The 17,211-nt window shown below is 38.2% G+C and overlaps 1 protein-coding gene across 2 annotated transcripts; it reads left to right on the top strand.

Annotated features, from left to right (window-relative positions):
- Positions 1-1,713: 1,713 nt before the first annotated feature.
- Positions 1,714-16,750, top strand: LOC102235069 (ATP-binding cassette sub-family G member 4-like). 2 transcript variants are annotated; one of them, XM_023351940.1, is made up of 14 exons: positions 1,714-1,969; positions 5,290-5,407; positions 6,074-6,206; positions 6,335-6,385; positions 6,733-6,878; positions 9,103-9,226; positions 9,344-9,458; positions 9,545-9,663; positions 10,712-10,810; positions 10,893-11,061; positions 11,166-11,266; positions 13,187-13,345; positions 13,438-13,556; positions 16,441-16,750. In XM_023351940.1, the coding sequence occupies exons 1-14, from the start codon at positions 1,714-1,716 to the stop codon at positions 16,664-16,666; spliced, it is 1,935 nt and encodes a 644-aa protein (XP_023207708.1). In that variant the 3' UTR covers positions 16,667-16,750. The 2 variants fall into 2 exon arrangements, with proteins under 2 accessions (XP_023207708.1, XP_023207707.1); XM_023351939.1 differs by having other exon boundaries at positions 9,545-9,684.
- The last annotated feature ends 461 nt before the right edge of the window (positions 16,751-17,211 follow it).

Genomic DNA, 17,211 nt, shown 5'->3' with positions numbered 1-17,211 from the left:
AGACCTAAAAGAGTGACTTTACCAAAACATCAAGTAAGCTTCTAAAAATGAAGTTTTGTCTTTTAGTTGTAGTGGTAAAAAGTTTTTAAACTTCCAGCTGACTGGTAAGTTGGGTAAGTCTAAACAACACTTAACACAGACCTGAGTGTCAAGCGTTGACATCCTCAGACAGCAAGGTTCTCTGTTTATTGACTCATCCTACTATGAGACAGGCAGTTGGCATAAAATGCAGTTGCTTAAGGACCAACACCGGATAAAACATCTGACATTAATTGAATCTTTTGTTTTAGGTCAGTTAGGATTACCAAACTATTTATATTTGCCAAATGCCATAATAATCAAAGATCCTTTTTATTACATTTTTTAAATACATACACCAGAATTATTATGCCTTTGAATAATTTTGGGAAACTCCATATGATGGTGTTATGGCTTATTAAGTTTCTGACATGTTAATTTACAACAACTTAGTTAATTCTGTGAAGTCATTGGGAAATAAATACAAAATCTGAAAAGTATTTAGAAAGAATAATAAGGCTCATTCTGAAGGTGTCACATATACATCAAAACATTAACATTAACAGAATGGAACTGTTAATGTTAATGTTGCTCATCTCTCTTCTGTCAGAGAGATGAAAAGTGTTTAGTGTGAAATGTACTTGACAACCACAGATGAAAATCAAATGAAGCCTATGCGTAAATTCAAACTGGGAAACTGTTCATCTCACCTGCCCAACCAAAGATGCGCCTCGATTCCAACCTATTGGTGATGAGCTCCTCCAATCATCAAGCGTCGCTCCCTTGGTAAGGTCCAGCTGATCATCGGCTTCTGCTTGTTGGCTGAGTGTCAACCTTTCTCCACCCCTCCTCCGCCTCCAGGTCTTCGCCATCCTCTCCACCACCAGTGTCCGGGCCTAATGGGCAAGAAGTCTCTAATCTTCATACACAGCGACTCATTATCTCTGACAGCAGCTACCAACGTCTTCCTCCTGGGTCCGAGCGCCAAAGACTTTCATTTGTCAAATATACTTTCTAATACCACTCTCTGTGTATGAGTCTTTACAGGTTGAAATGAGCTTGCGCAAATTCTGGCTGAAACTGGAAAGTCAAGTTTATTTGTACAGCAAAATTCAGCAACAAGGCAGTTCAAAATGCTTATGATAAAACATAGCACAATAACTAATTATGAAACGAGCAACAAACCAATGGAGAAACCAGTAACAAACATTACATATTATCAAATGCCATCATCAAAATCATCAAGTAACTATGCATCACACATATTGATAATGTTCCAGTTATAATGGTTCAAAGGCAACTCTAAACCGGTGGGTTTTTAACCTTGATTTTTAGGAACTCAGTTTCAGCTGTTTTGTAATTTTCTGGAAGTTTGTTCCACATTTGTAGTGCATAGAAGCTGAATACTGCTTCTCCTGTTTGGTTTTGGTTCTGGAGATGCAGAGCAGAATCAGAAGATTTGAGTGGTTTGGAAGGTTGATGCAAGAACTGCAGACCTTTGGGTTGTGGCACAAAGCTAGTCAGTGATTTAAGCTAACAGAGGTTTTTTAAAGTCTATTCTCTGAGCTACAGGGAAGGACTTTATTCAAATTAGAAAATGTCTGTATAATGAATGATCCACAGGAAAAATCACACTGGTGAATAAATGACCTATGTTTTAAATCTTTACAGCTCTCCCATAGCCCAAGAACCGATATGGACAATAAGGCACTGGAACCAGATTCTGTGGATATCCCCATGGAGGAAACTGTAGTGTGTAGTGGAGGGTGCCTATCTTTAGCTCAGACTCAGCTGCAGCAGGAACCATCCATGTGGGCCCATCTGAATAAGGTTGAGAACCAGATTACTGATGGGCAGTGTTTCTTTCACTTACCCAAACGCTCAGCCGTGGACCTAGAGTTCATTGATGTCTCCTACACCATCCAAGAAGGACTATGTTGGAAGAAAACAGGTATATGTCACCTGTATAGTTATGGTAACTAATATTATTTATCATCTGAACTCAATAGTTCAGATAATGAATGATCATCTGAACTATTAAAGTGGGTACGAAAAGTATTCAGCCCCTTTAAATTTCTCACTCTGCTTCATTGCACCCATTTGCTGACATAAAAAAGTTCAGATTATTTCTCATGAATGTACAGTCAGGATCTTGACAGAAAAAAGCTGAATTTTTTGCAAATTTATTAAAAAAGAAAAACTGAATTATCACATGGTCACAAGTATTCAGATGTTTTGCTCACAGTGCATGTGTTGTTGATCACTAGTCAGCCCCACCCACTTCTTTTAGACTTCTGAGCTGACTCATGACCAGCTCTCCATCAAAAGGGGATGGAGAGCTGGAGACCTTTAAACCCTCGAGTCTTACTCTCAGATGTGGATTTTTGGGATGATTTGTTAAAGCTGGTGTTGAGAGAGACTTATCTAGCCACTAACTACCTACTATCCAGGTGCCACACCCTTTTTCAGTTAGTGAAGCAATCAACTGAGTAGCCCTGCAGTTGCGTAGCTCCAAAAACCAGACCTCTGGTTGGTTTTTGGTTGGTTCTGGTTGGTTGGATTCTAAGTCCAGTCTGCATTTTAATACAGGGTGCCTGAGGTGGTAGCAGCGCCAGACTGCAGGCCATATTTACTTGTATTTGATTTTTGGGTTGCTTTCTTTCTTTATGCTGCTCTTTCCCCTTGTCTCTGTGTCTGAGTCCTCTTTTTCCTCGTCTGAACTGCTTTCTTGCACTCCCCTTGAAGGACCTGGCAGCTTCCGTTCTATGCTGCAGATTCTTGGATAGAATGCAGCCCTTCCAGCTTATGAACTTCAGCAGCCTCTCAGGCCTCTGTGTAGTGGGCTCCTGGCCAGTCCACAGTGTGAATGATAGGAAAATGGGGAGATGCTGCAAGATCTTCCAGCAGGTTTTGTTGCCCTGTTCCCTCCTCGTCATCCTCAGGCCTATTGTCGGGAGTTGTAATTGTTCTTCTCTGATCTCTGGAGACTCAGACCAGCTGGGCAGCCCAAATGCTGGCTCACATACAATATTTGACTCATCCTTGTTCAGGCTTTGGTTTTCGATTACTCTTAAGAGATCTTAAAAGCTTGGAATTGGCCCAATGCGTCAATGGAGTTCGAGTAGCGATACATCCCCATTGCATCTGGATTTACCAGAAATCCATTTGGTCAGGCATCTCGAGATGCCAATTTCACAATAGCATCATATTTTTCTGAAGGGCTGTAGACCGATGTCACCCTGCCTTCTTCCCAATTTTCAAGCAGGTTAGCCAGCCATGCTTTTTCGTATTCTTTCTCTTTGACATTTATTGGGTGGTTAACAAACCTTGTCTAGCATTTAATTTAATGAAGAATTAAATGCCATGCATTGAGATATGAAGGATTAACAGGGCCTCCATGCCCTTCCTGTTGGAGTCATGATGATGGTTAAAGAACATTGACTGAATCATTGGTATCATGTAGGCAGCCCACTTCCAAACAGCAGTAACTGTGGCCACGTGATATTTCAGTTTTTCTTTTTTAATACATTTGCTAACATTTCTACATTATTGGGTTTTTTATGTCAAGATAGGATGGATTGCTGTACAATCATGACAAACAATATGAACTTTATTGATGTTAGCAAATGGCTGCTATGAAACAAAGAGTGAAAAATTTAAAGGGGTCTGAATACTTTTTTTACCCACTGTATATTAAATATGAGGGGCCCAAGGATGGAACCTAGAGGCACCCCATATGTGACTGTTGTCTGCTCTGTTTAAAAGTCACCAACTGAAAAATAACTTTCTGTTCTTTAGGTAAGGCTCAAACCAGTCCAGTACTGTACCTGAGAGTTCAGACCAGTTGGTGCAGTTTAAAAGAACATACTTTATCTTGATGAATCTGTTTGCTATTTTTCTGTTTAACCCTCCTATTATGGTCATTTCTGGGGAGCAGCAATAATGTTCTCGGGTCAATTTGACCCAGGGATTCATGTATTAATGTCAAAAGTTTCCAACAAAATGTTTTGTATCTGTTCATAGACTCCATTGCTAACAATTTCAACCAATATTTAGTACAAAGATGTTTTTACTTCTTAGGATGAATGAGTATAATCCTAATCCTATACTAAAAAATCAATGGTTATATATGGAAATTGTGGATTTTTTTTATTTTTTTGCTTTCTGTATAAAATCATCCACTTGGTGCTGTATTACCCAGTGACCTTGTCCAAGTTATCTACTCTACCTTTGGTAGCACAGTAGTAAAGGGTCATACTTTGTTTTTGGTCCTTTCAAGTGATAATTTCAGCACTTTTGTGGAAAGTGCACATGAGGACAAAATTGTTGTCCTCTTTAGGCAATTTGAAGAAATTGTCATAGGTTATGTTGTGGCCCCTTAGGTCATTTGCCATAACAATCACAGGCCTTGCATTGTGATTCTATTGTCAAGCTCCTAAAGCTTTCCTGTGTAAAGCAGAATGTTCTATAAATAGCTGGTTTTGTATGATCAGATTTTTAAGGAATATTTGTTTGGAAGGCATATATTGCCACACGAAGGACACCCACAATACATAAAAATGCATTTGATCCTGCTCCTTCTACTTCTCCCCTTAAATACACCTTCATTCTATAATCTTTTCAATAATATCTTTTCAACATTGAATTGGGCAAGAGCTACTCAAAAGCTGACTTGATGCTTTTGACATGAGTTACCATTTTTCTACTTTAATATATTGCTTGGAGGAACATAGCTTAAGTTTTCATCATTTGTTTCACAATCAGAATAATCAAACTAAGAATTGGCCAAAAAAGCAAAAGAGTATGCATTTGTGTGTCTGTATATGAGATTAAATTAATCTCACAGTTGCAAACAAATAAATAAAATTAAACAAATTACCCTTTTTAGACCTTAATTTCACTGGTGGGTCATATTGACTCAAACAGTATCTTTGCACTATATAGGTGTGTAGGGAGTTGCAACTATGTAAAAGAATCAATTTAATTTTATGTGCTCTTTATGCTTTTTAAGTCAAGCAGGATATGTTTAACTCAGAGAAAAATACTTTTGACCTTTTTTTTTTAGATTTTTAAATTAAATAAATTTTTAAAAATGTGTCAATTTGACAACATAACAAGAGGGTTAAACTCTGCTTTTTTATTTTATTATTATTTTTTTTTTTACTATTATTTTCACCACAAATGCCTTTGTTCTGTTGTGCTTCATGCATTCAGGTCCAGGAAATATTTTTGTCATTTTTTGTTTTAAAGGTTTGGTTTGATATTTTTCAGGTTTAAAATCTTTATTGCAGTCCCTTTCTGGAAGGTTCTGCAGTAGAGAGCTGGTAGGAATCATGGGGCCCTCTGGAGCTGGGAAGACCACACTAATGAACATTCTGGCTGGTTACAGGTAAGAAGAGAAAGCATGATTTATCTTAATGTATAATAGTTAGGTTTACCTAACATGCCCTTCAAACAAGATTCTGTTGGAATGTAGCTTGATCACAACTATGGAAAAATCTTCTCTAGTAGAAGGGCACTCCTGATTTTGCTGTCATTTGTACTCACCAAATAAATTTTTCCATGATAATGTCTGTTTCTCCTTCACCATCATCAGTAATGCCACCACATACCTCACAATCATAACATGCAAAATCACAGTCAGGTAATAGCATAATTTTCTTGGATGAGGATTCAGTACAGCACTAGAAGATTACACCACATTTCAACACTAGTGACACAAGACATAACATGTATCAAACCTGCACTATTTTTATAATAGCCTTTTCTGAATCCAGGAATCTCTCTGTCTACATTTAATTTTTTTATAGAGCAGTTTCTACCTCAACCAGCAGGTTTAATATTCCTGTGGCGGAAATTTTTTTTTTTCTGTGACAAGTTGCATTTTCATTTGATTGCTCGCAGTATGAGAGAAAACCAGTGGCAAACTCACAAGTTTCCTCTTACTGCTGTGTGAAGAGGCCATGCAGTTTTGTGTCACTGATTTCATGATGTGAATTACACTGTTCAGTTTGTGCAAAGTGTTGAGCTTGTGGATGTCATTCATACTGCTCAGAGAAAAAGGGACGAAGGGTCAAATCCTGGTAAACGGGAAACCCAGGGATCTGAAGACCTTCAGGAAAATGTCTTGCTACATCATGCAGGAGGATATTCTGCTGCCACATCTCACTCCCAGGGAGGCCATGATGGTAAGCTGTGATGAAAGGTCTTAGTACCAGCTTTTGAAACAAAACCCTTTCCAATGAATATAGCTAGCTCTCTCCTCTCAAGCTGTTTTAAATGCATGATAAAATGCATATTTTATTCATTGCTGCAGGTTTCAGCAAATTTGAAGCTGGATGAAAGCCTGGAAGTGAAAAAAAATCTGGTGAGTGAAAGTATTGATATAAATTAGGGATGCACCCATCCACTTTTTTCACTTGCCAATACCAATATCTGAGGTTTAGCATTCACCAATACTTAACAACAGTGCTGAATTGACTTAAGTTAAGAAGTTTCTTTTTTAAATTGAGACATAAATGTACTGAATTACAAATTTATCTGATATCTCTGAATCACTCTGAGTGCTGTAGTGTCACAAGTTTGGTCAAATATAGAAAAACACTACAACTTGAATTTGTTCAGTTAGTGCAGTTAGGATTTCTTTACATTAAATCAGTCAATTCTCATATCTTTGAGTGTCCTTTCTCCATCATCTTCAAAAATAACACACAGGTGGATGAGATTCTAACTGCCTTGGGACTCCTTGACTGTGCCCACACCCGCACTGCTGCCCTCTCTGGTGGTCAGTGTAAACGTCTGGCTATCGCATTAGAACTGGTCAACAACCCTCCAGTCATGTTCTTCGACGAGCCCACAAGGTAAAATAAAAGAAAAAATTATACCAATGATTTATTGTGTAGAGCAGACTGAGTGATATAAATTAAATGTTATTTTTTTATTGTCAAAAACATATGTCCTAGCATTAGTTTAGCATTTTAAATAAAGTCTTAAAGGAAGGGGTAGTGGTGTGTCTAAATCTGCAAAGTTTAAGTTTTCTAACAAGCAATTCCTTGTGATATAGTTGATATAGTGCTATAAAATGTCTATGTGTTTAGAAAAAACTGGCCCTTTAAATAGCTGTGACTCTTGCAGCAGTATGAAACTGCAGAACAGCATTTCTGACCAATAATCTGTTTTATAATCATCTTATACTTGCTACGTGTTACGTAGAATTATACGTTGTTTAACAACGTAAACAACATTTACATTGTTAATGTAACAATATATGAATGTGGCTAAACAAATAGTAATGAGACAATTACCCCATGGTAATTCAGTGGGAAATCCACTTTGTAACAATTTTGATTCTGAGTACTTTCATTGCAGTATCTTGAGTTATGTTAAAAAAAATAAGATAATGGAAAATCTTAGTTATGACTGGCTCATAAAAACTGGAGTCCATGCAGTGATTACGGTGCAGAAAAAGGAATATGTATTAACAAAAACTACAATGGATTGTGAATATCAATGTCAGTGGCATAATGCAACGCTTGGGTCTGTTGTATGTGTGCATATGAAAGTGTTGAGGTGCAATAAAAAACTCAAATGTGCAAAAGCAGGGGAGCTGAACCCTGACAGCAGAGCACCACAAGTGACAGAAGGCCAAGTGGACACCGAAGGCAACCCTGAAGGTGGAAACAGTCGGATTTAAATGTTCTGTGCTCCAAATTAGCAGATCAGCCATATCTGTAAAGGAGAAGAGCACAAAGGAAGACAACAAAACACCTGCAACCCCGGCCATAAGGCCCAGGGCTGTAAAATCTTTAAATACTTTGACCAACATTTTATTTGACTGATCTTCATCAAATTACCATATATATTTGATTAAATACTGCATTGTGTCAAGGATGTAGGCTATTCTTTATTCTGACTAACAGTGTGTGCTAATGTAGCACCGTAGTTTGGAAAAAGGTGCCTCGTGTCCTACACTATTTACTTCATACAGAGTCTGGGCTCTTGGTTTTTGAAAAATGATTGCTTCCTGGACTCTGGTTAAGTTTTATATTTTACCTAATTGCCTGAGGCATATGTAATATGCGATAGTCTGATGCTATGAAACTTACCATACCATTCTCCACTGCAAATAGAGAAGTGCCGATCTGAACGAAATGGTTGTTAATGTTAATTTAATATTTGGAAACATGACCAACATGGACTGAACAATTTTGTTCACTTCCTCCACCCCCTTTTATTAAAACTACAGGCAAACTAGACTTCTAAAACAGAGCAGAAAATTGACATCATTCTTCACAACTTCTCCTTCTGCTCGAGCAGAGTTGCACAGGAAGGCAAAGGCCATGCATTGTAATGGAGCCAGAGCGCCTAAGGTTGGGACAGAAACAAATGGTGTGAAGTAAACTTCAGCACTGAAACACTTTGAAATAATGAAACACCAGATGACTCGCCTAACAATATATACATAAACCTAAATAAAATGTAATCTGCATGACCTACATAATCAAACATTTATTTAGCCATATTTCTGTAAACTGACCTTCAATTTTTACCTCTTTGCATGTAGGTGATGTGAGTAGATGATGTGACAAATTCATATCTTATACTTGATTTTGTCATGTTTCAGCCAGGGCGGCACAGTGTGGTAGCACTGTTGATTTGAAAGAAAGTTCTGGATTAAAATCCCAAGCTGGGCTCTTTCCACATGGAGTTTTTATATTCTCTATATACATGTGGGATTCCCTCCGGGTACTCCAGCTTTAGACAACGGTCCTGAGACATGACTGTTAGGTTAATTGGTTTCTCTACATTACTCATAGTTGTGAATGCATGGTTGTTGGTCCTGTGTGTCTTTGTGTTGCCTTGCGATGCACTGGTGACCTGTCCAAGGAGTATACTGCCTCTTACCCAATGACTGCTGAAGATAGGCACCAACTTCCAATACCACCCTCTAAGGAAAAGTAGGTTTAGATAATGGATGGATTCTCTCATATTGTATCTGTTATAATTAGGATAATCCCAAAATTAATCCTGCTGGTTTAGCCTGTCCTTCTAAAATGCTCGTGGATTTGATACCTGTCCTTTCAGTGGTTTAGACAGTGTTTCCTGCTACCAAGTGGTGTCCTTAATGCACTCTCTGGCACTGGGAGGACGTACCATTATCTGCACCATTCATCAGCCCAGTGCCAAATTGTTTGAGATGTTTGACAAGGTGTGTATCTATCCAGTGATTTTGTGAGAAGCTAAGAGGCAATCACTACAACTTTACAAAACAAATTCTTTCCATAATTATTTTTCTTGGTAGCATTAAACTGTCTTTCTTTCACAGCTTTACATCCTCAGTCAGGGTCAGTGTATCTACAAAGGCTCAGTACCATCCCTTATCCCCTACATGAAGACTATGGGCCTCTGCTGTCCTACCTATCACAACCCTGCTGACTTCAGTGAGTTCACATTTGTACCAACTACTCCTTGGACCTTTTTCTAGTTGAGTCTGAGTTTATTTCTATCTTCATCTCTCCTGATTCAGTCATTGAAGTGGCCTCAGGAGAATATGGGGAACTAAACCCTGTTCTCTTTGAGGCAGTTCAAGGTGGAATGTGCACCTTAGAACACAGGAGGAACCTTTGTGCAGCCAACAGCTCCATGGTAGGTAGCAGATACTCTCCTGCTGTAGCAGAAACAGGTTTTATTCACCAGCTAGCTATGTAGTATACCATTTTGATTAGACTAGCCATGTTTCTGTTCTACTTCATTTCAGTACTTTCTTAGTTATTCTAGTTTGTGTTATGTCTAGTTATTTTTTGGGGGGTTCCTTTTTTACTAGTTATCCAGTTTGTGTACTTTCCTTCACCTCTTGTGCCATTTTCTCTAACTCTCTCCTCAACCTGCCTTCTGCTCTCTGTGCTCACACCTGTAACCCATTTCTAATCAGCCATCTGTTTCCTGTTCACTGATCAAACTCCACAGTATATATACAACTTCATCTCAGTCACACCTTGATGATTCCTACTGTTAAATCCCATTATTTGTTCCCTGTCCCTGTGTTTTTTGTTCTTATCTGGCTCCTTGTGTTCCCTGATTTTTGTTTTTCATTTTTTATTAATACATCACCTTGCGCCTCTGCCTTGCGGCATTTGAGTTCTCCACCACAACCTACAACATGACAGTTATGATGTTACTCCCACTTCAAAAAACATATCTTTAATATTGCTTTGATTTTTTATGCATGTTTGAGAAATCCTTTAATCTCCCATGGCATGACCATTCAGCTGTGCAAAATGCCTAGGTGGTCTTAGCTCCGCTTGTGACACGCTGCTCCTGAAACATAGCTCCTCTTTGGAGCCGCAATTTCCAAGCTTCTGAGTTTCTACCTCACAGAGCAGCTCTCCTCGCAATTCCCCCACTCAGCTCCTAAAGACTAGATGTTGCTTATTGCTACTAGCAATAAGCAACATCTGCTGAGCTCATATGAGCAGGAGTTTTTAAAGAGACAGCAGCCCAATATCAAGGCATTAAATTACAAAATCAAATTCTTTTAAGTTATATTTGATATATACAGGATATTTATAACTGAAGATAACATATTTACTTTTTCTCAAAGACTGGTGTGCAATAGGGCTAATCTATAACAGCATTTTAACAGAATAATGTCATGAAACTAATCCATGTTGAAATCATGTTTGGTGTTTTCCAGAATGCTGAATACATTGAGAGCCATACCTTTGCCACAAGCACACTCACACAGTTCTGCATCCTCTTCAAGAGAACATTAATAACTATATGTCGAGATCAGGTACGTGTTAGTATTACTTCCTTACCACAAGCAATAAAATTCAAAGTGCGAAACAATATTTCTGTCATTTCTCTGTTCTCAGGTTTTGACCCACCTCAGACTGATCTCCCATATCACCATCGGTGTAATAATAGGTCTACTCTATTTAAATATTGGCAATGATGCCAACAAGGTGTTTAACAACACTGGATTTCTCTTCTTCTCCATGCTGTTCTTAATGTTTGGAGCCCTCATGCCAACAGTGCTGACCTGTGAGTATTATTACGAGGTTGCAAGACTCTCATTGCTGTTCATTGTCAATCCATTAAGTTGTAAGATAAGTGTGTGTGTAAAGTTGCAATGATCAACCCAACAGTTCCTATGGAGATGTCTGTGTTCCTGCGGGAGCATCTTAACTACTGGTACAGCCTGAAGGCTTACTACCTGGCTAAAACCATGGCTGATATCCCATTCCAGGTGAGCTTGCAGGTGTGGTAGAGGTGAACTGGTTCACCTCCAGTGGCACATTGTACACTCTAACTGTACTTTAGTGTTAGATGATAGCATTAATTTACAGCTTTTGTATTTCATCTTGCAGTTTCTTCCCTTTATGTTCTCTTTATGTTAACAGCCTAACGGCTGCTGCTGGTCTAAGTTTGTTTTCCCATCACACTTTTACATTATTCCCAGTCAGACTTTGGATAGAATCAAAATCCCTTTATTCATTCCAAGATATATTTAACAGACTTTTAAACTACAGTGTCAAACTTTTATTCAAAAAAATGTTTTTTACATATTTATTAAAAATTTCACTATATCATGACACTGTAAAATGAGACAGGTAATGTGTGGAAAGATTGATCACCTCCAGCTCCTCCCTATCTGAGCTACTATTGCCATCTAAAGAAATGCACTACTTCTGACCAGAAACAACCAATCAGAGGCAGGAGGAAGGTATCAGGGCTTCCAATCAACCTCATGAATGTGCTGCTCAATGTTCAAATTGCAGAGAAACAACTCACCATTACAGGACAATCGTTCACCCACTATCATCCGTGGCCATGCTAATTAGCCTTAGCATTTACGACAGGCTCTACTGACGGGTAGCACCTGTAGTGTTGCAGAGAGCAGGATGTGTAGGGTTGTGCACATGAGCATAATTGACAGCACTAAGACCCACCTCCTGGCTCTGATTGGTTGTTTCTAGTTAGCGCTGAGAGAAGGTGGAGGAGCTAGATTGTTTCACAGATTATCTCTCTCATAATCATAATTGAAACTTTCACAACATAGTGACAGTTTCAACAAATATGTAAAACATTTTACATGTTTACATACAAGTTACATACTACAGCTTTAAGGTTTAGTAATTTTATGCAGAATTGATGGTGAACAAATGAACGGAACAAAGACGTAGTTATGAAAAAGTTGGAACATCCCTTTAAATATTTATATATTCTCAATATATTTCCATTTATGTAAATTTCATCTATTTTTATGTATTCTCTGAAAAGGAAAGTCATTAAATCATGTATACATGTAAACTGCTGGCTGGAATCAATTGATTTTAGTTTGATTTGTTCTAAACGATTACCAGAAAGCCAAAAAATAAATCTCATTTGTCATCAGTAAATGATTAAAGTAAGATGGTTTCTGCTGTAAAAGTTGGGACTGTATGAAATATTTAGTTATTTTCTGGGTAAATCAGGTGTTTAAAATTAAGTTGGAGGAAATAAGATATTTAGAAGGAAAATGTATTTCTTGCTGACATGAAACATGCTGAGATGTTTGCAGCTCATTCAGACTGTAAAACAGTGAAAGAGAGATAGACTTTCAGCAGATAATAGGAAGTCTGAACTTAGCACAATAAAGGTCAACAACATCTTTTCCTTTGAGCTTTCATTCCCCTATCTGTCAGATACGTCATACAACATGCCATTTATCTGATAGAGAATTAATAACCACTCCGGACATAAAGGCTAAAACACAGTGTTTTGTATACAGTATTTCTCTATTACGCTTTTTAAATAGAAGTCAGAATCTGCTAAAATTAGTATGGGCAAGTCAAAACTTTATCAAAACCAGAAAATGTATATTTGCTTCAAAATTCTGATGTTTTGCTTAGTGAACTGGTTCTTATCTCTACTAAACCTTCAAACTGCTATGAAGGTTTACTTACAACATCGAAAAACTGGCCCAGAAAATAAAAGATTCCAATAATGGGTTTCACTGACTTTTATCTTTGGTAAGAGATAGATGTTAATATTCCAGGAGTGGTGACATCATGCAATAAAATGTTGCTGAAGCTCAAGGGAACTGCTCAATCTTACCATAAAGAAGTGAAGCTGATGAAGAATTAAGATATCTTCTAACCAGTTTTAGGTTTCATCTTTGTTACAGATGATCTGCCCCATCATGTACTGCAGCATTGTGTACTGGATGACAGAGCAGCCTCCTGAGGCTAGCCGTTACCTGCTCTTCATAGCTCTGTCCATCTGCACTGCCCTGGTGGCCCAGTCCTTAGGCCTGCTGGTTGGGGCGGCCTCCACATCTCTTCAGGTGCCATGAGTTCCAATTCTCAGGAACATGTAAGACCTCTTGGCTCACCGTGTGCCTAGATAACACTTGGTGTCCTCTGAACGGTTCCACAGGTAGCTACATTTATTGGACCGGTTACAGCGATACCAGTGCTGCTTTTCTCTGGTTTCTTTGTGAACTTCAACACTATCCCTAATTATCTGCAGTGGAGCTCCTATGTGTCCTATGTCAGGTGTGTAAATCTGCGCAATATTCACAGTCATCATAACTACAGATGGACCGATATGAAAATTTGAGCCAATAAATACAGTATATTGCCTATTAAAATTGCTATCATGGCCGATAACTAATATTTATTGATATTATATATTATTTTTGTATACATGTAAACTGCTCCCATATCACCATCGGTGTAATAATAGGTCTACTCTATTTAAATATTGGCAATGATGCCAACAAGGTGTTTAACAACACTGGATTTCTCTTCTTCTCTATGCTGTTCTTAATGTTTGGAGCCCTCATGCCAACAGTGCTGACCTGTGAGTATTATTACGAGGTTGCAAGACTCTTATTGCTGTTCATTGTCAATCCATTAAGTTGTAAGATACATGTAAGTGTGTGTGTAAAGTTGCAATGATCAACCCAACAGTTCCTATGGAGATGTCTGTGTTCCTGCGGGAGCATCTTAACTACTGGTACAGCCTGACCTGTACCAGTAGTACCAGTGGCTACATAGCCTGACCTGTACCAGTAGTACAGGTCAGGCTGTACTACTGATCAAGCCTATGGTTTGATCAAAAAACCATAGGCCCCAAACCCAACTATATATAGTTCTCTATTCTTTTACTCTTGAAAAAACAACCACACCAGTGACTTCCCCACTGTCTCTCTACTTCAGTTATACTCCCCACAGTCCTTTGCTGCATCACTCTCACTGTCACAATTGTTCACCAAACAAAAACCACATGAATGACCTGCACCCATCCAGGAACAAACAGCAACAAACTGGAAATAAATATTGGTTGTAAATATTGACCCAGTTTTATTGATCGGACTGTTACCAATGTTAGTGTAAATACATTGTGTATCCTCAGTAAGATCCAAAGTTTAATTTCACATAGGCATCTGTAACCACACTATATGGCAGAAGTGTATGTATGTTTTTAGTTGATCTATTTCTTGTTAGTACAATAGAATAGAATAGAAGTGGACATGTTCTCAGTAGGTCTATTAGTTTATTTTAGTTATTAAAGAATAATTTTAAGCCTGCACAACATTAATGTGCCTCCAAAATTCACCCATGTACAGTATATGATTGAATACAACCTCATCACTAGTGACACTGAAATCTATTCAACTGAGTCTTTTCTGAACACCAAATGTAACTTCAATGTATCCATCTGCAAACATTTGCTTCGACACGGATGCTCTTGAATAAAGATTTAAACAGCCCACTTAGGCATGTTCAGATTATAAACAGAATTGCCTGATGTTTTAATTAGTTCCTAGCCAATACCAGAATAACTGTATCTCGTAATCAGCTAAATGTTTTTCAGTAGCCCATGATAGCTGGACTGATGATGTTTCAATGAACAATAGATGTGAATTTAGAATGAATAGTAGAACTAAAGTTGGTACCAGTGGCTACCTAGCAGCACTACTACTGTAAGTTAATGATAAACTGGTCACCTATCAAGGTGGTTGTTGTGCCTGGAACAAATAGATGGACTACAAGATGGCAGATCAGGTAGAGCACTACTGTGCAAGATAACTTCTGGACCTGTTCTTGTTTTACTTCATATGGTGCAAAATATGAGTTGAAAATGTTAATCTCTTTTGAGATTTACTCTTCATTGATGTATGACAGCTGTGCCGAGTTAAACTAAGAATGGTTAGTTGGCATGAAAGATCCTATCTGAAGCTCAACTAATACCTCCTAAGAATATACCCATCATGATAAACTGAAAGACCTTAAGATAAAATTAAACTGAATCACAGCAAAAGATGTTGAACTAAAATTCAAGACTCTTTCAACTCTTGTGTATAGCATTAATGCTAAATTATGTTGCATTAATTCTTTGTTACAAGTCTGGAGGATGTGTTTCTAAACTAGTAGAAACTTGCTTTGCTTTCATGGGGAAAAGATACGGCAACCTTCCTTTGTCCGGTGTCTGTCATCTTTATTTTTATGCTCTTTGAAGAAGTAACATGTCAAAGGGTTCACCTCTGGTTCTGTTGTCCAAGTCTGTTCGGCATTGGAATTGTCTGGTTTGAAAGGGAATATTCCGTATTTTCTGGATTATAAATTACTCCAGAATCTAAGTCACATCAGTCAAACAATGCATCATGAGAAGGAAAAAACATGTATGATCTCGTCGGATGTGATCTGGTGACACGTTATGTTCAGTTACTTGCTTTTTAACATATTCACATGGGATCAGCAGCCTCCAGAAGTTTTTTTTTCTGACCTCTGTCTCAAGAAGACAGAGAAAAGAGACAGCAGAGATTGTAGTGGCCATTGTTTGCCAAACCTAACATCCAATGAAAGTTCTATCTAGCCACTATAAGGCACTGAGGTCAAGTTTTCTGTATGCAGGCAAAAGAAGGTTTATTGTCCAAACAATAAACCTTGTTGATTGTTCTGGATGATTTATTTCCTACATTGTTTCAGCAAACAATTACAGAGTTCAAACTTTCCTTTGTTCTCATGCTGCCTCTCTTACTCTGGTAAAAAACCAGAGGCCCCAAACCCAAATGCCTGCTGGTCCTTTACCAGGCCCCTACACTTATAGAAAGTGGACTGACCCACCTTACTTCCTGTCTGACTCAGAAAGAATAAATAAGAAAAATAAGAAAACAAAGATAAATAGAATCAACAATTATTAACCTGTAAATTTACTCTGTAAATAATACAAAAAATAGAAATTTAAGAATAAACTAACAAAATTCAAATGGATAAAGAAATAAAGAATAAGTAGCTCCAACAGAGATTAATTTAAATTGTTTGGTATGTGTGCATTCTTTTGCTCACTTCCTGCACGTAAAGCATTACATGTCATGAGACCAGCAGACATTTTTTGTTGTGCAAATCCTTCTTGTCTGTCTCCTTCCCACAGATACAGCTTCGAAGGGGTGCTTCTGTCTATCTATGGGATGAACCGCTCAGACCTGGAGTGTCCTGGGAAGGTATGTAGGTTCCAACAGCCTGAAGAGGTTCTGCAGCTGTTAAATGTGGAAGATGCTGAGCTCTACATTGATTTCATTGTCCTGGGTATCTTCTTTATAGTTCTTCGACTGACCACTTACCTTGTCCTATGCTACAAGGTCAAGTCTGAGAGATAGATTTTTCTGTCCTTTTCAATAGTCTTATTCTTGTGCACAGAGTATGAGATGTCATTATAAACCTGGGAAGTTTGCTTACTCAGTTTTCTCTGCTGCTAAATGGACAGAACACAAACCCTCTTCTGGCAAGCAACAACTGGAGTGACAGTTCAGAAAGGCCATCAAATGAATCGGCTTTCTCTGTTTTACCTCATTTAAACTGTTGAATCCACAAAGATACATCAACAGACAGACTGAGCCACTTTCCCCAGCACAGTTCCTCTGGCTTATGTTTGTTGAAAAGATGTAGAAATTTTGTTGCCTTACAACAGGGGTGTTTTCAAGGGCCGGTGTCCTGCAGTTTTTAGATATGCCACAGGTACAAAACACTGGAATGAAATGGCTTAATTACCTCCGTCTTGTGTAGATAAATTCTCCAGGGCCTTGCTAATGACCTAATTATTCTATTCAGGTGTGGGGCAGCAGAGCCACATCTAAAAGTTGCAGGGCAGTGGCCCTCCAGGACTGGAGCTTGACACCTGTGCCTTACAATGAAACATGTTATG

The sequence above is a fragment of the Xiphophorus maculatus genome, chromosome 18 (assembly GCF_002775205.1).
Source record: "Xiphophorus maculatus strain JP 163 A chromosome 18, X_maculatus-5.0-male, whole genome shotgun sequence".
Taxonomy (NCBI): Eukaryota; Metazoa; Chordata; class Actinopteri; order Cyprinodontiformes; family Poeciliidae; genus Xiphophorus; species Xiphophorus maculatus.
The sequence above is the reverse complement of the archived record's forward strand: the minus strand, read 5'-3'. Positions and strand labels throughout refer to the sequence as shown.

Bases quoted from the DNA above. Each gene is read 5' to 3' on its own strand.
- LOC102235069 (XM_023351939.1), top strand. From the start codon at position 1,714: ATGGACAATAAGGCACTGGAACCAGATTCTGTGGATATCCCCATGGAG. The intron at 6,207-6,334 runs GTAAGCTGTGAT...TCATTGCTGCAG, and splicing joins CTCCCAGGGAGGCCATGATG to GTTTCAGCAAATTTGAAGCT. The intron at 6,879-9,102 runs GTAAAATAAAAG...CTGTCCTTTCAG, and splicing joins TTCTTCGACGAGCCCACAAG to TGGTTTAGACAGTGTTTCCT.